At 32.8% G+C, this 24,405-nt stretch overlaps 1 protein-coding gene across 1 annotated transcript; it reads left to right on the forward strand.

Moving 5' to 3' along the window:
• Positions 1 to 7,782: 7,782 nt before the first annotated feature.
• Positions 7,783 to 15,382, forward strand: LOC139877054 (peptidyl-prolyl cis-trans isomerase PASTICCINO1). The gene is made up of 20 exons (XM_071864457.1): positions 7,783 to 8,078; positions 8,159 to 8,243; positions 9,015 to 9,084; positions 9,745 to 9,842; positions 10,078 to 10,200; positions 10,455 to 10,487; positions 10,925 to 10,983; positions 11,094 to 11,178; positions 11,407 to 11,565; positions 11,680 to 11,737; positions 12,542 to 12,690; positions 13,075 to 13,172; positions 13,334 to 13,403; positions 13,629 to 13,688; positions 13,817 to 13,873; positions 14,048 to 14,116; positions 14,202 to 14,279; positions 14,422 to 14,523; positions 14,616 to 14,687; positions 14,844 to 15,382. Exons 1-20 carry the CDS (start codon positions 8,002 to 8,004, stop codon positions 15,120 to 15,122), a joined length of 1,881 nt encoding a protein of 626 aa, XP_071720558.1. The 5' UTR covers positions 7,783 to 8,001; the 3' UTR covers positions 15,123 to 15,382.
• Positions 15,383 to 24,405: the final 9,023 nt, after the last annotated feature.

The raw sequence follows: 24,405 nt of genomic DNA on the forward strand, positions 1-24,405 counted from the left end.
GTAAATCGATTGAGAGAGTTTAGATAAAAATATTTTCAAGTTTCTATGAAATAATGAAACCTATTGAATTCTATTTATAATAGATTTTTGAATTATTAAAGTGAATTATTAAAATATGAATTATTAAAGTGAATTATTAAAGTTTGAATTATTAAAGTAAATTATTAAAGTATGAATTATTAAAGTGAATTATTAAAGTATGAATTATTAAAGTGAATTATTAAAGTTAAAGTAAAGTAAAAATAAAGTAAAGGTAAAGTTTAAGTATAGTAAAAGTATAAAACTATGTACGTATAATACGCGTATAAATATATATAATATTAATTTAAATCGTTATATATATTTAATAAAATAAAATAAAAATATCGTTATCTTTATCATACTAGTTAAGTAATGAGTTGTCAAAATTGGTTCTAGATATTTATAAAAGTTATATACGTTTTAATAATAAAGTTCTTTTTAAACTGAAAACTTTTTTTGTACGTTTGAAACTAAATAGATCAATCGAGTCTTTATGAGATTCAATCTTCCACTATCCTTTGTCTAGTTCTCAATGATTGACAATTTGTTCTTATTTATAAATCACTTTATCATTTTCCGAATATTGTTAAAATGGAAAGATTTCTCAAATCAACGTGGGCCTTTCAACAGAGACTTGTAATCATAATTCAATATATCTGATAATTCAATCATTTGATCTTATCTTCTAATTTCATTGATAAACATTTTGAAACAGATACAATCATATAAAGTATTTAATCTAATATTTTGTTTACGTTTCAAGTTATAATATATATACACATATACATATATAATCATATTCGTTTAATGGTTCGTGAATCGTTGGAACTTGGTCGAGGTTAAATGAATGGATGAACATAGTTTAAAATTCTTGAAATTTAACTTAACAAATATTGCTTATCGTGTCGGAAAAATATAAAGATTAAAGTTTAAATTTGGTTGGAAATTTCCGGTGTCGGAAACATATAAAGATTAAAGTTTAAATTTGGTTGGAAATTTCTGGGTTGTCACAGTACCTACCCGTTAAAGAAATTTCGTCCCGAAATTTGAGTGGAAAGGTTGTGAATGATAATAAGTATGTTTTCATGATGCACACGGGCTGAAAATTAGAGTTTTATCATCAACGAATAATTTGGATAAACAATCCATTTATATGAAGAGTACGAATGAAGCTAACATAGAAGAGTGAAATGAGTAAGTGTAGATTCATCTTATCATTTGACGTAGATATGATTGATTCCCAGATTTCAAGGGATTTGAAGAAAATCTTCTTAATAAGATTTGACTCTCCGGTAATCAAGGGAATTAGGATCCGCTTTAAATGCGATCGTCCATTTTAATTGTTCTGTCGGAGATTTTCTTATAAATTTACCTCCTTCATTTCCTTACAACTCACACCTTCTGTTGATGCATTTTATGCAAGTTCCTAGACATCTACCCACGTCCATTACAGGTACAACAGTTTACAGGCCACCATGATTGCTCGTTATTATCCTATCCTTATTTGTATGTGGTTATAGGAACTGCAGGAACGAGATTTAGATGTTTGACTATGTTAGACTTAGTCAGACGTACGAGTGAAGCATCACTAGTAGACCTTAATCACTAGCTTTTAGTGATTTATGATGAGTCTTGGCCATTAATAGGTAATTTTGGTGTAAATGGGTCATTTAATGCATTGGGTCATTAAATGCTCAAGAGTTAAGTGTTGGTGGTTAGTTCCACTAGTTTGTATGTTGATTTGGGTACTTAATGTATTAGGTACTTCGCTTGAAGCTCACGGAAGTGTTTAAATCACCACCGGCGTGATAAGGTGAGTGGAATAATTATGCGTGTACGTATATAATGTATTTATTTGTGTAGCATGGAATGTGGAATTGCCGCGGTGTTCAAGACACCACATTCTACGTAACGAGTGGAATTGTCGCGGTGTTTAAGACATCACTTATTGATTTGATTGACATGTGGAATAGTCGCGGTGTTTAAGACAACACATTGTCATGGGAGTGGAATTGTCGCGGTGTTCAAGACACCACTCATTGGTTTGATTGACATGTGGAATTGTCGTGGTGTTCAAGACACCACATTGTCATGGGGTGAGATTGTCGCGGTGTTTAAGACATCACCCGGGGGATTAGTGATTACGTGGCGTATGTACACTAATGGATGTTATGAACTCCGACGGTCTTTCGCGAGTACCGTTCCCTTGTACGATTGGTTAACCTTGGTTGTGTGAATTTTGTATTAGCATATTTAATTGTGAACTATATGCTTTTGGTGTCGCTAGCTTATTATGAATTTGTGGATATTGGTTTATGCATAATGTTTGCATAGTTGTCGAATTGCTAGCTTGTATGCGGTATTGTGTAAGTGATTGCAAGTAAGTAGGTTATATATGTATATGTATAATTATTGTATTCACTAAGCGTTAGCTTACCCCTCTCGTTGTTTACTTTTTAGATGCGGGTGCGGAGAAAGGGAAGGGGGTTGTTGGGCACTAGTTTCCCCTTGTTGGATGCTCGTGAAGCTTTTGGAAGTCGAACTAGTGTATTGGGTAGTTTAGCCCCAAACCATGCTCGGGTGTTGTTTGGTTTAAAACTATCATGTTAACGGGTCGAACTTGTAAACATTTAATTAAAGGCCTTTGTGCCTCTTTATGTAAACATTAAACTTGTTGTATTTTGAGTCCCATTAAACCTATGTTTGGGTCTTGGGGTTGCGAATTGCGTTGTGGTTAGATGGGTTGGTTGAATACTTAGCAAAATTCGAGTTTGCTTTAGTTCAGGTCCAAAAGCGCCGCTCCTGAGGTCAAGAGCGCCGCTCTTGGGCAGTTGTTTGCAGTCTTTTTGATTAGACGGCAAAAGCGCCGCTTTTGCCATTAAAAGAGCCGCTTTTGGGTAACAAAAGCGCCGCTTTTGGGTTAATAAAAAAAAATATCATTCGGGTTGAATGAGGGTTGGGTTGTTACATCATGATGTTTGAAGATCTAGCCTTTTGCTTTAAGGATCTTCAAGAACATTAAAGATCCAAGCTTTCTAGCTTAGGGTTTCATTATTTTGTTAAAGATCTTAGCTTTTTAGCTTATGGTCTCATTACTTTTACTAGATCTTAGCTTTCTAGCTTATGGTCTCATTAATCTTGTAAAGATCCAAGTTTTCTAGCTTAGGGTTTCTTAATACTTGAGATCTAAGTTATTATTGTAGATCTCACTTACTTATAACCTTTTTATGATTTTTATGATGATAAAAATCAAGTCTTCATCATCTCATATGATGAAGATGCATAAAACTTGTGTCAAAAGGACAAAGGTTGAAGCTTTATGGTGTTTATGCAATAAAGAGGCAACCTTGATGTTCAAAACTTGTAGAATGTTAGCTTTTACTCTTAGTTGTGTGTTGATGGTTGAAACTTGGTCAAAGTGATGCTAAAACATCAAAGAGTTGTACACTTGAAGCTTACACACATCAAGGATGAGAACCGTGATGAGCATCAAGCACCAAGAAACCCACCGGAGCACTTGTTTGCTATTTTTTGGGGTCTGATCCGACTCCTGGGGCTTCTGAAAAATTTATTTTCAGGTAGTTCGTTTCGAGTAGATGACTTTTCGTTTAAGACTCGCCTAAATCCGATATACGGTTTAAGATTTATAGCCTTCTGAAAATCACTACGCCTTTTTAACGAAGTGCTGAAAATTCTGACCTACTCGCGCTTGAACCGTCGCCACGGTCAAACGACATCGAGTTAGGATCTGAAAATTGGACAGAGGTTAGAGGACTCACATATGGAGCCTTGGCCACTGACCACGCGTCATTTCGTTTTGTATAGATGTCGTAGCAGCTGTCCGAATTCAGCCTTTTGTTTCGATCTCTATACTTGTTGAAAACTTACTTTATCTTTTGTGAATGATGATGATGATGATACTTAAGACTTAATTTATTCACTTTTAAACTTTTGGGGACAATATACTGACTTAGTGACCTTTGACTTAGGTTGACGACCTTTCGGACCGACTTACTACCTGCATACTTTTCATATCGACTTTTGCTGCTTATTCACTGTGTGTTATAGCTTTCCTTTTTACTTTAACTATTTTTGGGACTGAGAATGCATGCGCTTTTTATGTTTTACATACTAGATACGAGTACTTAAACTTTATATATGTGTGGGTGATATAACGGCACAAAGATTCCCCTTAGCACGGTAACGTTTAATCATTGGTTTTTGAACTGGTGAACGCGAATATTAGATATGGATCCATAGGGTTTGACATCCCCACTCGGGCTAGTCGCGCTAGCATTTAACGAGTGTTTAATACTTCGAGAACATACGCACTCGCCAAGTGTACTTTTAGGGGGTGATATTTATTTTACGTTAAGTTAGTTACCGGGTGCCCACGGATAAGCATATACTTTATCATACGGATTTGAGATACTGTTTTGAATACGAAATCTCGTGGTCTACATTACATTACTAATTACAAACAAACTATAGCTCACCAATATTCGTGTTGACTTTTTAAGCATGTATTTCTCAGGTGCTTAGACGTTGTTGCTTCCGCTGTTAGACTTGCTGTTATAGTCTTGGTGTTATAGACTTGCTGTTACAGACTCGCTGTGTTAGACTTCCGCTGCATTACTTAGAGATGTCTCAATCATGGAACTTTTAGTTTGCATTCACAACTTATGTTACATTTAAACAATGGCTTTGTAATGACCTTTGTGTCACGTACTTATGTTAATGTTTTCTATTCGTAGAAGTACGTTATCTTTGTAAAACATTTGACGTTGGCAAAGTCGTCACCTTTTCATGAATGGAAAACTTGATTTAAAACAGCATGTAGTATTGTACCGTGTAATGGACCTGTTGTTGATGATCTGTACAGGTTGATTTTGTACGGGGCGTCACAGGATCACTCCTTAATCCTTTGTAAAGTATCGTACGAAGTATGGAATAAAGTGTATAGTTGGTGGGGACTCGAGAATGCTACGAACTTAAGCATTGGCGAGTCCTTTCGTGGTAACTCAAATGTAAGAATGACGGAAATCAGAATGAAGATTTGGCAAGCGGTTGAATGGACTTGTGGGTATCTCATATGGAAAAATCAGAACGCAAAAGTTTCCAAAAACAAATGATGGAACCCTTCGGTGGCACTTCACGAAATTCAAGTTACGAGTTTTGAATGGATCGCGAAGAGATGCAAGACAAAAAACATCGATTGGCATATTTGGTTGCATAATCCGAAAAGTTTTGTAACGTTAACTAGAACATAAAATCTATGTGCGTACAACTTAGCATTGTAGTCTTGAGAATGAGGTGACAAAGAGTGCCCCATATGTACTGCGAGTGCCCCATATGTACTGCTACTCGAGTTTTTACTATATGAATATATTGCTTTCAAAAAAAAAAGGGGAAAAAATGAAGATAACTAAATACGATAGATTAAAAGGAAACATTTACCTTGTAGATGGGGACACAATATTGATTTCTAATTAGATAGTTGGAACCCAATTAATGATCGATAGACATTCGATTGTAGGAGAAAGATGGTGCAATTGAAGAAGAAAGACAGTGCAATTGAAGGAGAAAAATGGGACAAAGTTCAAAGCTGAAAAATAGATTAAACAGAAACGTATTCAATAACCTGCATTAATATTAATTTATTATGTGATTTCTATTTTAAAAATAAAGTCATAAGTTAATATTAATTAATTTATGACATAAGCATGATTTTTGTAAAGATGCCATGGTTGTTTTAGAGGTGAAGAGTGAGTTAGAATTGTTTAGAGCATAGGGAGTGGCACTATGTTGCCACCCCGGCACCCACCCCCTGACGTCGTCCCCCACTCTAGGATCCCGTCGCCTACACGCGTTTCAGTTCGGTCAGTCGCATATGGGACGACAAATGCAACGGTATTAAAGAAATAAAAAAGTAAACAACAACTCTTTTGACCATTTTTTTTTGTTATTATTTTTTAAACTTTAAAATCCCTATATAACCCATTCACATTTTATTCACCACAAACAATTTACATTCAATCACAAACAAAAACTTTAATCATACTTTTCGATTTCACGATGTCGAACAACCCTATTATCTCAATTCACAATGTAGTCCACTCTCACCATACTCACCCGGATCGACTCAAGGTTCAGCGAGTAGTGAGGCGAATCTCGGGTTTACTCAATTTGTGCATCAATCACAACAATCATTTTCACAAATGACTCCCGAGCAAGTTCAAAGCTTTTTGATGTGGCAACAAGCACAACAAACACAAGTTCTGCAAACACAACAAACACAAGTTCCACCTAAACGCAAGTCGAGAGCAAAGGCTAAAGGAAAATATGTGGTTACCTAGTCATCTCAACCGAGAAGACGGACTGAATACCTTTGGGAACCCGAAGATGAGCTACGTTTAGCACAATCGTGGATCGCGGCTTCGGAAGATCCAAACCAAGGCAATGATCAGAACACACTTTCGTTTTGGAAAGTGGTTATGAAGGAGTACAATTCGAGGGGTCCACCTTACCAACGAACTACGGACATGTTGTCCTCCAAATGGACAAAAATGAATGAAGCTTGTAGAAAGTATGGTGGAATCGTGAGTCGCTTAAAACGAGATCCACTTAGTGGTGAGAATGGTGTCGATTTGAAGGAACGTTGTGATGCACAATACAAGCAGGAGACTTTTACAAGGTTCAACAGTTACGTTGCTTGGAATTTCTTAAAAGACATGCAATAGTGGAACAACCCGAGCCCTCTTAAAACAAACAAACGTCGGGATTATGTTCGTTTGGATGACTTGGATCTTGACGAGGAACCGGAGGCGCAAGATCCGCAAGAGAACCCAAATTCGAACATGTTTGGGGATGATGCATGCCCACGACCTCCCGGAAAATCAAGAAAAGCAAAATCACAATAGACGTCTTCGAGTTCTGCATCTTCCGCAAGATTCTCATTTGATTTGATTCAATGACTAGTTACTTTGATTTGAAATTACTACAATGTCTAACGAGGGAATGGATGGAGAAGATGAAATGGTTCTTCAAGTGAAGCGACGATTCGGGTAAAGCTTCGAAGTGAAAATTGAATCGTTTTATTTTAGTCGTCTACTTTAGGAATTGTAATCGTATTTTTTTCATTGTTAGGAATTGTAATGTGTGATTTTAATGAAGTTATTTCTATTTATGTTAATTTTTATAATTATATTAATTTATGTTAATCTTTAAAATTATTAAAAAAAATAATAAAAATATAAATTGAAATACCCCAAGTGATCTAGGTCACCACTTCATTTTTTCTGACTCAGGAAGTTACCAGTGACATACCAAGTGACCTGAATCACCACTGCCCGTGCTATTAAAATGATATATCAAATAAGCAATTTAATAGATAGTAAGTATAGATAAATAATATATAAAAATCAGTTTAATAAAGAGTTAAAGCTAAAAATAGGTTATATATTTTCTCAAATGTCTCGATATCGCTCATATACCCATTTGCGTCTCACTGTTAGCTATATATTTTCAAAAAGTGTATCAATGTCAACATTTCGTTAAGCTACGCCATCAATTGTTTTCATTGCAGGTAAAAAAAATATAGTTGCTTATATTGGATACTTTTTGAAGGTATATAACTGACAATCAGACACAAATAGATATATGAACAAGAACATTTGAAAAAGTATACATTAGTTTTAACTCTTTAATAAAACTCACCGAAGTAAATACTAGTAATTATCAAATCCATCCATCCATCCATATCCACCACCAAACGCCGAAAAATTTAATATTATCAGTTCACCTAACCTAATTACATTACAGTACTCGGTATTTTAATTCAGTTAATCTAATCCAAATGATCCATCCGATCCGGATCCGTATAGAAGCTAAAACTGTATTTCAGTTTCTGCATAATTCTTCTTAGGGTTTTCCGTCAGCTCAAAATCCACCAACTACTACTACTACCAATTCTCAGCTTCAATGGCTGTTGTTAAAGATGCGGATCAGTCACACAAAAAGAAAACCGCAACGCCTTCTGAATCGGAGGATGATAAGAGGTACTCCAAGTCAATCAAATATTATCCTTCCTTCAATTGTATGTAGTTAAATCATATAAACTTGTGGTTAATAATTTTAGGAGGAAGAAGATGGTTCCAGGTGGTTTAATGAAGGCCGTGATTAGACCTGGAGGTGGTGATGTCATGCCTTCTGATGGCGATCAGGTTTCTTATTCACTTTCACTCCGGATATATATATATATATATATATATATACACACACACACAGGGAGAGGATATATATATATATATATATATATATATATATATATATATATATATATATATATATATATATATAGAGGGAGAGGATCCCGTGACAACCTTTTTAGTGGGAGAACTCTAGGAACTCAAAAAAAACACCTAAATACACTTAAATTCGAGCAAAAAAAGAGGAATTCGAGCAAAAATACAAAACACGGGCGAACAAAAATTTCATAGTCGAGCAAAAAAAATTTTTTTTTTCCGAAAAAAATGTAGAACCATTTTTTGTTCGAATATCAAAATTTTTGTTCGACTACCTATATGTTCTACATTTTTGCGTTCGAATTTCAAAAATGTAGAACACATTTTTTGTTCGAATATCAAATTTTTGTTCGTCCTTCTTTTTTTTTGTTCAACTTTCTCCATTTTTGCTCGACTATCAGGTTTTTTGCTCGTCCGTGTCCTATTTTTTGCTCGAATATGGAGTTTTTTGCTCGAATTTCAGTGTATTTTTGAGTTCTCAGGGTTCTCACACAAAAAAAGTTCTCATTTGATCCCTCTACTATATATATATATATATATATATATATATATATATATATATATATATATATATATATATATATATATATATGTTCATCTGTTATGTTTTTGTGTCATTTTAGTTATAATTGAAATTGATATGAACTCGATTATGTAAGCTAGAAGTTGTTATTGATGTTTGTTGTGCAGGTTGTATATCATTCGACTGTTCGTACTCTAGATGGAGTGGTTGTTCAGTCTACTCGCTCTGAATTTGGCGGTGCGTTTTTATTTATTTTGGCTTCATTTATTTGATATTTATTGTGGTTAGCTTATTCAAGTATGGATGACTTGAGATAATTGAAGTTATTAGTTCAAATTGAGTTGATCAATTTGATAAAATTAGATATGTTGTTGATAATGTGCTTATTCATTCAATGTGAAATGATTTCGTGTATGCTAATGAATTCCACCTATGATCCTCTCTAATCCCTGACTTATGACTTCCACTATATTCAAAGGCAAATACTCAGACACAACTATCACGAATATACTTTTATTCAGGATATATACATTTGTACCGACCCATATAATTGAAATAACTACATTATGGCTGAAAGATCGCCTTGATATGGCTAGGCCAATGGCCCTTTGCTGGGACTTTCATTTAAAGTAAATGCAGCGACTCAGATTCCAGGTTTTCAATAGCAAATGAAGTTAAATATGTATATGTATACATATATATTTATATTTTTATACATGTGGTGCATATAAGTTTTATTTCCCCTTCATGATTTCTTTACACAAATGTACTCGGGTGCTTTTCCATAGCCATGGTAGTATTGTTTGCCTAGCATTCAGTTTATTGCTCCTCGGCCAATTAACAAATTGTATATAAAATTTTAGTTCAACGACCCTTTGTATAATTCCTTCATTATAGGAAAAGGCACCCCAATAAGACAAGTTCTGGGTAAGAGCAAGATGATATTAGGGCTGCTAGAAGGCATTCCAACAATGTTGAAGGGTGAAGTTGCAGTGGTAAGTCTTTGGTAGTAATGAATTTGTGAGTATCATTGATATTATAGTAACTTTTAATGAATAAACTTTCTTTACATTGAGTATTCATGTTTTTTTTTTTTTTTGTATTATATGCATAGTTTTGCGTACCAACATTGTTAGATCCTGTTATGCTTAGCTACTTACCTTTTTTTACAACGAGTTTATTGAGTACTTGAACATTTGATTGTACATATTCTATTGCAAACTATTTCAGCTAAAAATGAAGCCTGAATTGCACTATGGAGAGGATGACTGTCCAGTATCAGTATCAGATAGCTTTCCTAAAGATGCAGAACTTAACTTCGAAATTGAGCTGATAGAGTTTTCTAAAGTCAAGGCAAGAGCTACATATGGTTATTTATTTACTAAATTAGCTTTATGATCATCTGACTTTGATGTGACACTTCTATTTCAGCATGCACTTGCAAGTTGGTAACATATAGATCTTTTTTTAACCATGTAACACTTCTATATGGTTGATGACGTGTACTGTTGAAATGTATAGAAGCTAATTTGTTATTAGGTTTTGTATTTTTCTGATTGTACTTGATATCGTAACCAAGTTTCATTTGCTTTGTGAATATTCTTCAGGTCATAACTGAAGATTTGGGAGTCTTGAAGAAGGTATGTATACCTTGGTTTTAACATCTGGTCTCTTCTGAAAAAAGTGTTATCTTTATACTGTTTCAGAACACTTTTTTCTGTGTGAACCGGGAAGTAACTCAATATATATATATATATATATATATATATATATATATATATATATATATATATTAATTATCTGAGAGCCCAAGGGAAACCATTTGTATTAATTAAAGTATAGCCTGAATAAATTCTGCTGAAACCTTTAATCAAACCTGGATAACGCCCTGACTATAGGACTCAATAAATCATTGCTTTTGCGTCAATTGCATGTTACCTTGAAATTTTCTTTCCTTTTACAAATAATTGTATGAAATAAACCGTCTGTTGTTTTGTTCTTTTCTACATATAATAGATGCTGTTAAATTGTGACCCTAAATTGTGAAGTTTAACTATATTATGCCTTCACTGGACAGGTTACACAGGAGGCACAAAGTTGGGAAAACCCAAGAGATCTTTATGAAGTAAAAGCCAGGTTCGTCTATCCGATTACACACACACACACATTTGAAGGACGTCTGATTATTTTAAAGAAAAATGCAATTTCAATAGCCTAATATTAAATTTTGGGCTGTGACTGATTAGGATTTCTGCCAAGTCAGGGGATGGACAATCACTTCAATTACGTACGACAGACGAACCAATTTTGTTTACTTTTGGAAAATCCGAGGTTTCTATATTGTCATACACTCCTGCTTGTTCAAAACTTGTTTTGGCTTTCCATCTTCATGTCATGCACTTATGTGTAATCCGATGTCTATGTCAGATAATTATTTAGATCTTCTGCTAAGTCTCTTATGATTATTAAGTTCACTTGCTCTGTATGAGTAGTGTGCAGAAAATATGATAAAATGAGATTATTGTGTGCTCATACATCGCTCATTGTAATTTAATACAGGTGCCTAAAGGTCTTGAAATGGGTATAGGAACAATGTCACGGGGAGAAAAAGCAGTGATTTATGTTACAAGTCAGTACTTAAGCCAAAGCCCCCTTATACCCTCTTTCGATGGTATTGAAGAAGTTCACTTTGAAGTGGAGCTTATTCATTTTATTCAGGTGTGAAAATCTTTTCTTTATGATTTATAATATACGAGTAGTGCTTTTTCATCGAATGCCATTTCTGATGCAAGTTTTTTTTTTATTGAGGATGTTTGCTTTGCTGTTGTATAGGTACGTGATGTGCTAGGAGATGGCCGTCTAATAAAACGCCGTATTAAAGATGGAAAAGGTATCATTTTAAGTCCATGAAATAACATTTTGAAATATATGTGTCATGACATGGTTACAAGGTTGCAAAACTCGCTACTCGGGAGTATTCGATCGGGACTTTTGAGGGATTAATTGGGTTGGACTTTTTAAACATTACTGATAATAAATTTCAAAATTATACGTGTAAATATAAAAGAAAACCATTAACATTAACATAAACATTAACATTAACATTATTGTCTAAAAACATAAACATAATCGTTCATTTGTTAACAAACTCTAAAATCTAGTTTAGATTCATATTCAAATGTTGACCAATTTGACTCTGACCGACAAATCCAATTTTGACACATTAACCGATGTTGGCTGATCAATTAAACGGATTGTGGATAATCGGATCGGTTCTTAAAAGAATTTCTCGGAGATTAATCGGGAGTAATAGTAGTTTTTTACAACAGTGCATTGTTACATTTTTGTCTTCGGCCTGTACCAGTAACGAATATGCAATTTCTAACATTAAAGTTTATTGGCAATTTGGGGCTTTTCTGTTCAGTTTACTCGGCCTTGTTTAGTATATACCATTTAGATAGGTGATCACATTTATGTCTTTCAACTAATTACTCATCTTATGCCCGACACATAAGTCGAACATTCAGTCGATAAATGTGCTCCTTAGTTCAATCTCTAGTATTCATCTTTATGTGATTCGCACATTAGCATTTATTGTTGATGCTATTACAAAGTTTTTAAGCATATGGCATCATCCTAACATAGTGGCCTTATTCTTAGCAAGTTGTGCTTCTTGTTTTTGTTAAACATTTAGGTGAATTCCCTATGGACTGCCCTCTTCAAGACAGTCGACTGCGTGTGCATTACAAGGGAATGCTTATTGATAAAGAGAAGACCGTGTTCTATGATACACGAGTCGATAATCATGGCCAGCCTTTGGAGTTCTCTTCAGGAGAAGGGCTTGTAAGTTAATCTTGACCTTATATGAGAATTTGATTGCCATCAGTTTGTTACAGTTTATTTATCTTGTGACTGTGACCAACGATGTATGCATCAGTAGTTATGCACTCCCCTCAAATGGCAGATGATTTCTAAGCCCCAAGTAGTTTTCAGTTTCTCCAGTTTGAAACTGGGATCGTTGTGTCGAGTTTATTTTGTTGGACTATATAAAGATATATTAGAATTAGAATTATATGAATTTTAACACGATGTATAGTTGGATTATAAAAACATGAGAATGGATAATGCATGAATCTTTTGATGAGTTACGTTAACGAAATTAACTTGTCATTTAAAAATGTCTTTTGAGGAGTTACATATAGATAAGTATTCTATTTTGGATGCTAGGTACCTGAAGGTTTTGAGATGTGTGTTCGGCTCATGTTGCCTGAAGAGATATCACTTGTTACCTGCCCCCCTGATTACGCATATGACAAATTTACCAGGTTTTTTTTTTGTTAATTCTGTTTTTATCACATCTTTAGAGGCAAAAGAGATAATTGAAACCGTCTACTGTTCAGAAACTGCTTTTTTATCATGCATTTACGAGATTAGTTATTATTAATATTTGGGTGTCCTCTTTTTACTCCCTTTATTCTGTGACTAGACCAGCTAATGTTCCCGAAGGTGCTCATGTTCAATGGGAGATTGAGCTCCTTGGTTTTGAAATGCTTAAGGTAAAACCAAATTGTTGCATCTCATTTCGTGCCAAATTATCATTACATATTAATTTATTATAAGCTTAATATAACTGCTCTTTCAAAAGTAATGTTGTCTTTGGATGTCAAGTCCGGTCATTACTATATTGCAATAATTGTTTTTACATGTAAATTTGCTTGTATCTGTTTAAATTTCATATGGATCGGGATGGTTAGTTATAACATTTATGGTCTCTACTGCAGGATTGGACGGGTATGGATTTTAGAGCTATTATGGACGATGTTGAAAAGACCAAAAGCACGGTATGTAATTTATGAATTTTTGATCTGATCTCTGTTGGGTAATTACTCCGAATTAAAAAAAATCAGATACAAAAATTTGTAGAGATATATGCTGTTTGGGTAAGTTCATTAGGCTTTTTCTTATCCAGGGTAATAGGCTATTCAAAGAAGGAAAATATGCACTTGCTAAAGCGAAGTATGATAAGGTACACACTTTTTTAGATCTTTGTTACATTACATTTACAGATCTATCACTTGTGCAGTTTGTGTGTGAATATAAAGTTTCGTACTGATACAAGAAGTTTGCCATGTGAATATACTCCAGTTGTTTGCATTAAAGTTTAGTTCTTGGTTGTTATATGTAACGCTTATATTTGTAGATTTTACGAGAATTCAACCATGTCAATCCTCAAGATGACGAGGAGGGAAAAGAGTTTGCGAACACAAGAGTATGATGCTTCATTATTAATTTTATAAATAAATCTTTTTGTTTTATTTACCAAACACATTAAATATGAGTTTCTGGTGCAAAAGAGCCTTTTGAATCTCAATGTGGCTGCCTGCTACCTGAAAATGGGTGATTGTAGAAAGTCAATTGAGACGTGCAATAAAGTAAGTTCTTTATCTTACATCTGATGTTTTCCTTGTATACAATATGTTTTCTGTTACAATCATTATGCTTAACAAAGATGGGTCATTTGGCTATACAATCTTATGGTCAATATTAACAATTGGTTTTTTGTTGTTTGTGTAGGTATTAGAAGCAAACCCTGTTCACGTGAAAGCACTTTATCGACGAGGAATGGCTTACATGGAGGCTGGTGATTATGATGAAGCAAGTTCAGATTTCAACAAGGTAATTTTTGCATCGGTTCACTGTAAGATATGAAATATGAATTGTTTAATTTGAACGTTGTTTTGATCTTTTTTTCTTGATTCTTAAAATAGATGATTACCATAGACAAGTCATCCGAAGCCAATGCAAAGGCAGCTCTTCTTAAATTGAAACAGACTGAGCAGGTCAGTTAAAAAATTATAAAACTTCATCTGATAAATAATTGAAGTGTAATTGACTTCAACTAGTCAAAATCATAGACTATGCTTAACATTTAATGTTGTAGTTAGGTAATTTGATTTGGATTAATTATTAAAAAGAGAAATCGCTGCATATAACAGGAAGTAGAGAAGAAAGCTCGTAAGCAATTCAAAGGACTATTTGACAAAAAGCCTGGGGAAATATCAGAGGTTGGGCTAGACGATAAAGGAAACGAGACGAGAGAAAAAATTCTTGATGACGGTGCACATGAACCCTTGATTTCTAATCATGAAAAGGACGGTGATGAAGATGCACCAGCAGGTCCACCTCCTGCTCGTATGGGTTCCTTTTCACGATTGTGGACTGGCGGTCTGAATCTATTCAAGTCTCTCGGGGTCAACAGATGTTCCATATTGTGAATCAAAAATATCAAATAACTTAAGCAAGTTTAGCATATACAAAGACGCATACGTATACGTGAGCCAACTTATGTCATAGTATTAAATCTGGAGTTAGATTGACCACTGCTTTCTTGCCCTTTTGGTATTGTTAAACTACTAATGTTGTTAGTTTGGGCAAATTAAGGATGACCTCAGCGAATAATGTTACAACTATAGTAACTTGTTACGTCTGCACTTGAAAATGTATTTTTTTCCCCTTTGTATTAGGGAGTTTAATCCTTGATATGATTCAAAATGATTAACTTACCACCCTTGACTCGTTCAAGATGCAAACTTTTGAAGCCGTTTTATTTCCAACTACAGGAGATTGTAGCTACATATTGCTTAATCTACACAAGTTCTATCAGCTGTTGTGACGTCGAACGACCTGGGATTTGATAGCCGCCATCTATGCCATTCAAGTGAACCTTTTGTTTAATTAATTAATTTAATTAATATATTAAGATTTGAACTAATTATCATCATAAAAATTGCTCAATATCTTTAAGTATAGCTTTGATCTAGATAAAATGAGTAATTATATAATTTTGGAAAAGATTGATTCAATATTTTTAATTGATATTTATACGAATATTTTTTTTTTAGGCCGTCGCAACACCCGACCAACCTAAAACTTGTTTTGATTAAAGCTATTCTGAAAGATATTGTGCATTTTATATAATGGTATTTAGTATTTAGTACATATCTTATCTTAATATATTAATTAAATTAATTAATTAGATAAAAGGTTCACTTGAATGGCATAGATAGCTATCAAATCCCAGGTCGTTCGACGTCACATCATCTGATAGAATTTAGATTAAGCTCATATGTAGTTATAGTCTCCTGCTAAGTGTGTGTACAAATTAGCATATAGATTGGCTTAAAGCATTGGGTTCAGTGTTCTTTTAGACACTAAAATTTGATGTGCTAAGAGGAGTGGAGGTGTCGTTTAGTGTTCATTTTAATTATTTTATTTATTTTAATACTTTTATTTTTTATTTAATACATTTTATTTAAATAAAATATTTAAAATAAACAATTTAAACTTTAAAAATTATTTCATTAGTATAAAAAGAACACAATTCATAATAAATAAACATAAATTCATAAAAATAACATTTATTCTTGAAGAGACCACAAATGCTCAACAAAACTAAATCGTAATCTTTCGTGTGCTTCTCGATCACGTAGTTCCTTATTTCTTCGATCGTGAGTTGAACACATATCGATCCAAGTGCGCTGCATACTTTGAACTAGTTCATGCATTAACTCATTTTCCGCTCTGCTATGTTATAACCACTGTATTGAACAATCATGTTGTGTAATATGATGCACGTATACATGAGTCGTCTCATAATATTCACCTCGTAAGCCCTTGTTGGTTGCTGAAGAATATGCCACCGACCTTGTAGAATATCAAAAGTCCTCTCGACTTCCTTTCGAGCACAAGCTTGTTTATTTGAAAATGAAGCATGCTTTGGATCAACACAGTTGAATACGACTTAACGAATGCCGACCATGTTGGGTAAATCCCATTCAGCTAAGTACTACACTCTTTTGTACCCTACGCCGTTTATAATATAAGGAACGTCTGATATCTCCTCGTTAAGCATTGAGTTGAACAAATCACTAGTATTTAAAACATTTATGTCATTGTTTGAGACCGATCCGCCAAAGTAAGCATGTCAAATCCAATTATCATACGAGGCAACGACTTCAAGCATTATAGTTGGGTAGCCGTGATAACCTCAGGTAAATTGGTCTTTCCATGCGTTTGGACATTTTACCCATGTCCAATGCATACAATCAATGCTCCTCATCATTCCTGGAAATTCATGAAGTCTTTAATGAGCATCGTACAAACGTACAATGTCATGATGTGTAGGCTCTCTCATGTACACATTTACGTACAAATCAATTATGCACAACCATTGACAGATTCAGTTTTTAAGGGTACAAAACCTCAAAAAATAAAGAAACCCAAAAAACGGGGGCAAAAGGCCAAACTTAACATATAATACACTAAACGTTGAACTTTAATATATAAATACACTAAAAACTTCCGATCGTCGGGGTGGCCGACCCGACTGCCCCTTCTTAACACCGCCCATGTTATTAACTATATGACGTTTATCAAAATCTATCGTAAATTCTCCATTCACTGCACAAAATAAAACGAAATACACTATATTATTTACACATATTAATTTTCTCCGAGTTATGTGATTCACGAACCTTACTCTAATACCACTTGAACGACTCGCTCACAAATCACTTATGAGATCGAACACTACACCATCAAAATATACTACATTGTATAAGTTAACAACAAATAAAACTACACTATTTTGCATGCAAAGTCTCTTAAAATGAAATTAATAAAGCGAGATCGATTGACCATTTGACACTCCTGTATATAAAGATATTACCACTTGAAAATGCTTAACTCTCGACACTCTTAATATTCGTCACACCACTCTCAAACATTGATTACAATAAACAATTCTTTCTAAGATGGTTCTCAGTAAGATTGATACTAAAGTTCTCAGTAATAGCTATGTTCTCTGTGCCTTAAGTTCCCGGCGGGAGACTTTTCAGTGTGAAAGGTTCTCAGTAAGAAACTTTTAGTGTGAAAAGTTATCGGTAGAGGAGTTCTCGGTATAAGAAGTTCTCAAGAGACAAAGTTCTCGGTAGAATATAGTAACTAATGTTTGGTGTCCAAATTCAAACCCCACAAGAAAGGTTTCGGGTAACGAAGAAAAGTTTCCCGTAAGGCCAAGAAAAGTTCTCGGTGAACTTCTCGATGACCATAGAAATAACTCGAACTAAATCTAAACTTCTAATTATCAAATTTAAACAATATAGTCACCTTTCACGACACGTATATAACAAATTCTAATACGAAAACATTAACAAAAAGTAAGATCGAAGCTAAACTCAAAAACAACAGATATTCGTCATTTTCTATATTCAGTCCTCCTCCTTCATTTGTTGTCGGTCTTCAAATTCTCCTTCATTTATTGTCTACATTCTACAAACTAATCACGATGTATTTCATTAGTCCTACTGTCCAAGGCTATCATTAGACACCTAATTTATCCTTTCTTATCCGTTAAATCTTCAAACTGAAATTTGAGCCGAACATTTTCAATATTACTTCAACAAATTTTAGTCAACCTCTAATTAAGCTACGAATTGTACCGAAGCTAGGCTTGAGTGATATGGGGTGATATTCAACTTGGTGTAATGTCAACTCATGTTCGATTCTCACTCCAAGCAGAGAGTTTCCAACCTTTGATGGTACTGCCAACATCAATGCGATCTGGGAAGATCTCTGGGGTTTTTCCCAACCTTTGATATTACTGCCAACATCGTCGAGAATTGAGTTTTCTCCTAATGCGTGTGTGGGTGATAAATGAGAGCATTTGATGTCGATATTGTCGTTAAAAAAATCCATAGCTCAATTGTTTGAAGAACAATAATTGTTGAAGAACAATTGAGAATTGATTAAAATTGATAAAATAATATTTTATTGATAAAGTGAATTTGTTAGTCGAGAGATTTTCACTAGCTTTCTTGAACTCAGTTTTACACAATGACTAGCTAACTTACAAATGAACATTAAAGAGTATATACATAGCCCTCCTAATACACTCCTCTAATTCTAGACTTGAGCACAATAATTAAGTAGACTTTGTTTGACCAATAGAGTTTGACTCAAAAGTCGTTATCAATCACCACATGAGACGGTGGAAATTGAATCTCATAAATTATTTCTTTTTTGACAAAATTTCTATAAAGGTAACATAAAAGTCATTTATAAAGTCATTTTTTAATAAAAAGTATATCAGTTTTTTCTTTGCATACAGAAGTTTGATTTTTTTTAGTGTGTAAAAAAGTGTCTGATTTGAAAATGGTTACAATCAAGGTATAAAATAACACCTTAGAATTTTTTTTATTTTTTATTGGTGACATGTATTTTTACGTCATTTTTATATATTTTTTTTATTTCTATGTCATGTTTTATTAAAGGACAAATTGCCCATGAAAGTAGCATTAAATCCATTTTTCTCAATAAATTGTGTATTGTTGTAAATTTAGTAGTAAAATATGAATGGTAATTAGTCAAATATGGATAGTAAAATTTGTACTATATATATGTGGATAATGAACACACATATACACACCATTTTTCTTACATATAAGAAATATACTCTCTCTCTCTTTCATTACTACTCTCTCATATTTAAGGATTGTATAGGCTTAGGTCAAAATTAGTTATAAGCCTACTGAATTATAACACGTTATCAGCACGAAGAGCTTAGTGTAATCAAAGGATATCTCAAACGATCACGAGTCACTAATCAAGGTATGAAATTATTAAGGTTTTTCAGACTCGGACATATCAAATTTTGGACTACTAACATTTTGAACTACTAATTTTTATTAAGTTCTTAGTGCATTTGTATTGTTCTTATTATATGGTTGGCTCTGCCACCTAAATTATATATGGTCGACACTGTCGCCTAACTATCATTTATGTTTACTAACTTTTATTAACTTCACTAACATTTATATTTATGTTATTTAAGTTATATATGGCCGGTTATACCGCCTGAATTATATTTTCTGTAATCTAACTCTTATTAACTTCACTAACATTTATATTTATGTTATTTAAGTTATATATGGCCGGTTATACCGCCTGAATTATATTTTCTGTAATCTAACTCTTATTAACTTCACTAACATTTATATTTATGTTAATAAGACCTCATGATTGTACGCAACATGTCATTTGACAACACGGTACTTTATGTACGCAACACGTCATTTGACAACACGGTACCATGGGTCGAGATTAATTCCGATCAATACGAATACGATGGGGTCTTTATATGTTATCTAACATTTATGATTACTTATGCAATTAATCATTATTTATTTCATGCATACTAATGTTTATTCTTAAATTTATAATCTTAAAAGTAAAAAAAAAAAAAAAGGTAGTTTGTATTTTTATTAAAAGTAAATCTTAAAAGTTAAAATAAGAAAAAGTAGTTTGTACTTTTATTAAAAGTAAATCTTAAAAGTTAAAATACAAAAAGTAGTTTGTATTTTTATTAAAAGTAAATCTTAAAAGTTAAAATAAGAAAAAGTAGTTTGTACTTTTATTAAAAGTAAATCTTAAAGGTTAAAATACAAAAAGTAGTTTGTATTTTTATTAAAAGTAAATCTTAAAAGTTAAAATAAAAAAAAGTAGTTTGTATTTTTATTAAAAGTAAATCTTAAAAGTTAAAAAAAGAGATACAAAACACACATACACAAAATGCTATTTTTCTTTCTCATTTTCAAGTAACCAAAATACTTGAAATCTATAATTGGGTTCGGTTTTGGTGGAAATAAGAAAGAAGAAAAGATCCGTTAAGTAGAAGGTATAGATCGAAGCAAGGTTGGAACTTTGGGTGTCTACCGTTTAGAGGAACTCTTCTTTGAGTTTTCAAATTCGATTTTCAAAAGGCTACAAAGGTTGTATTCTAATCTTCTCTCGTTCGATTTCGTTAATTTGTTTTGTTTACTAAAGTTTTGTACAATGATCCGTGAAAGAGTATGATTTTATAAAGTTTTAAAAAATGCTTCCGCTCGCTTTGAATTAGTATCATACTCCAATAGGTATTTGGTTCAATATCTAAACAAATTTGATTTACATAATCCATTTTCTTAAAAGAATTCACACTATTTATTTTATGATGAGAGATTATATGTGTTAATTAAGATGAAAGAGAAGTATAAAGAAAAGAAACACTGCATATATACTTATAAACAAACCAAATAAAAAGGGTACACAAACAAAGCATAGTAATGTAAAACTATTTTCTAATGCCTAATTGTCTAATAATAAAAGGGACACTAACTTGTCTAATAAAAGGGACTCTGATTTAGCGGTACAGAGCCAAACCTTCTAACCTTGAAGATAATGTTCAAATCTTAGAAATGAGACGAAGATTGTTTCAAAGAATGAGAAAGATTGCTCGGTGTAATTGTCTTTCAAAAATAGAAAAAATAAGTAAGGAAATGAAAATGGACATAAATTATTTATGTGTATACAAAGAGCCATAAGCATTATATTAGACTGTTTCTAACCGTGACGGTGACATCAAAGGCAAGTGATGTACTTTTTGGTGATGTGGCAAGGTCAAGAGACGAAGTTAAATAAATGGGGAGTTAAAAAAAATAGTTAAATTGTTTCAACGAACAAGGGTTCAATTGGATGTCTCTTAAAAAAAAAAAAAATCCAAATTTCCAGTTATTTGATTTAAAAAAAAAAAAAAAAAAATCCACGGGTAAGGGTGATGGATCCAATGGATCCGCATCCACGACCCGCGGGTGCTATCCCTAATTGTGACAAGTACGAATCAACTAAAAGTCTAAAAGATAAATGCTCTTATAGGGACCAAATGTTCACAATAATTGCCTAACCTAGATATGAAACAAATAGTTCATCAAGAAAAAAAAAATATGCATCTAAAGCTTCTACTGAAAATTAATGTGCAAGGTACAACATATAACTATATGGTCAAATTCATTTGAGCCTTCGGAGTCACAAGTATATGATGTATATATATTACTCAATTAACAAAATAGTAAATCGAAATTAATTCATATGAATAGTAAAACGAAATTAATTAATTTACTATTCACATAAAAAACGCATATGATGAAAAGCGCAGCGCATATGATAAAAAGCGAATATGATGAAAAGCGCATATGATTAAAAGCGCATATGGTGAAAAACACAGCGCATATGATTAAAAGCGCATATGGTGAAAAACACAGTGCATATGATTAAAAGCGTATATGGTGAAAAGGATATATGATGAAAAACACATATGGTGATTAATGGAAAACACATATGGTGATTAATGAAAAGTATATTGTGAAAAAGAATCACAAATATTTCTTGAAAGAATTCAAGGTAAGATATATGAACCAATTCATCCATCATGTGAACCATTTTGATATTTCATGGTTCTAATAGACGCATCTAGTGGATGGTCTCATATTTGTATGTTATCAAGCCGTAATATGGCATTTGCAAAGTTTCTTGCACAAATTATTAAATTGAGAACACATTATTCTGATTACACCATTAAAAAGATGAGACTTGATAATGCTGGTGAGTTAACATCTCAAGCATTTAATGATCATTATATATCTACAGGGATTGTTGTTGAACATCCAGTTACTCATATGCATACACAAAATTGGTTTAGCTAAATCAATAGATAAACGCTTGCAGCTAATAACTAGACAATTGATAATAAGTACAAAACTATCAATATTTATATGTGGACATGTAAATTTACATGCTGCGATATTAATTCGCATTATACCATGTGGAAGTCATAAATATTTTCACTTACTACTTGATTTTGGCCAAGAGCCAAATATTTTCTACCGTAGAATGTTCTAATTGTATCACCACAACACAATAAAATGTTTTTTCAAAGAAAGATGGTAATATATTTTGAATATAAAACATCTTCAATCATAAGATATACTGAACCCATGATGGGTGATATTTTTACAGCACGTTTTGCTAATTGTCATTTTAATAAAACATTGTTCCCTAGATTAGGGGGGTGAAGTAAAAAAATAATAAAATGATGCTTCATGATGTGAACATCAATTAAGGTATATTGAACTCGCACAAAAGAATGTGAAACGAAAGTTCAAAAAATAATGCATATGCAAGAACTTGCAAATTAATTACTTTATGCATTTACAGATATAAAAAAAAGGTGACTAAATCATATATACCAGCGATAAATGCTTCAGCTCGAACTGAAATTCCAAAAGCTGGCAATAATGTCACTGTTGAGTCTTTGCCACGCATCAAACGTGGAAGATCAATTGGTTCCGAAGATAAAAATCCTCGAAAAAGAAAATCAGCTGATAATGAGGTAAGAGAAAGTGTTCAAGAAGAACCACAAATCAATATTCCTTCTGCAGAGGATATTGATAAATGTAAATACTAAAATTGCGATAAATTATGCAATATTATGGAACCGAAATGAAACTAAAATCTCTATGAGATATTTTCATATAATGTTACAATGACATCATGAATAAAGATGATGATCTGGAACTAAAATCTGTCATTGAATATACAAAAATGGACATGATTGAGCTCAATGGAAAGGAGCAATAAGAGCTGAATTAGAATCGCTCGATAAAAGAAAAGTTTTCGGATCAATCGTTATCACTTTTAAAGATGTGAAATGTATGGGATACAAATGAATTTTTATCCGAAAAGAAATGTGCAAATGAAGTTACAAGGCAAAACTAGACTTGTAACTCAATATTTCCCACAAAGACCAGAAATGAATTAGGAGGAAAAATTATCCTCCTGTAATGGATACAATTACTTATTAGATACTTAATCAACCTGGTAGTTATTTAAATGCATCTCATGAATGTTGTTACTACTTATCTGTATGGATCACTTAATAGTGATATATATGAATATACCTAAAGGGTTAAGGTATCATAAGCATCTAATGTAAAACCCAAGGGAATATATTCCATTAAATCACAAAGATTTCTAAATGGGTTTATACAAACGGGACGTATGTGGTATAACCGATTAAATGACTACTTGATAAAAAAAAGGGTATAAATATAAACTTATTTTGCACGTATGTTTTATAAAAACAATGTTCGGATATGAGATCGTAGTTGTTTATGTCAATGTTCTTAACATAATATGAACAAATAAAGAGATCTATGAAATCATTCAACTTCTAAAGAATTATTTTGAAATGAAAGATCTTGAAAAAACCAAGTATTACCTTGGATTGCAAATTGAGCATATGCCTAATGGTTTACTTGTACATCAAACAACTTATACCGAAAAGATTTTAAAACATTTTTTTTAAAGACAAACTCATTGTTGTTAGATCACTCAATATTGACACTGATCTATTTCATCCCTGCGAAGATCATGAAAATCTTAACAGATCGGAAGTTCTATATTTTAGTGCAATTGAGGTTCTTATGTATCTTATAGATTATACAAGATCTGACATTTCTTTTGCAGTTAATTTGTTGACAAGATTCAGCTCAGCCCCTACCAAAAGACATTGGAATGGGATCAAACAAATAGTTTGATACCTTCGGGGAACTACTGATTTATAATTATTTTATTCTAACAACTCAAAACAAGATTTGTTTGGTTATACAGATGCAGATTATTTTT

The sequence above is a fragment of the Rutidosis leptorrhynchoides genome, chromosome 1, assembly GCF_046630445.1.
Source record: "Rutidosis leptorrhynchoides isolate AG116_Rl617_1_P2 chromosome 1, CSIRO_AGI_Rlap_v1, whole genome shotgun sequence".
NCBI classification, from domain to species: domain Eukaryota; kingdom Viridiplantae; phylum Streptophyta; class Magnoliopsida; order Asterales; family Asteraceae; genus Rutidosis; species Rutidosis leptorrhynchoides.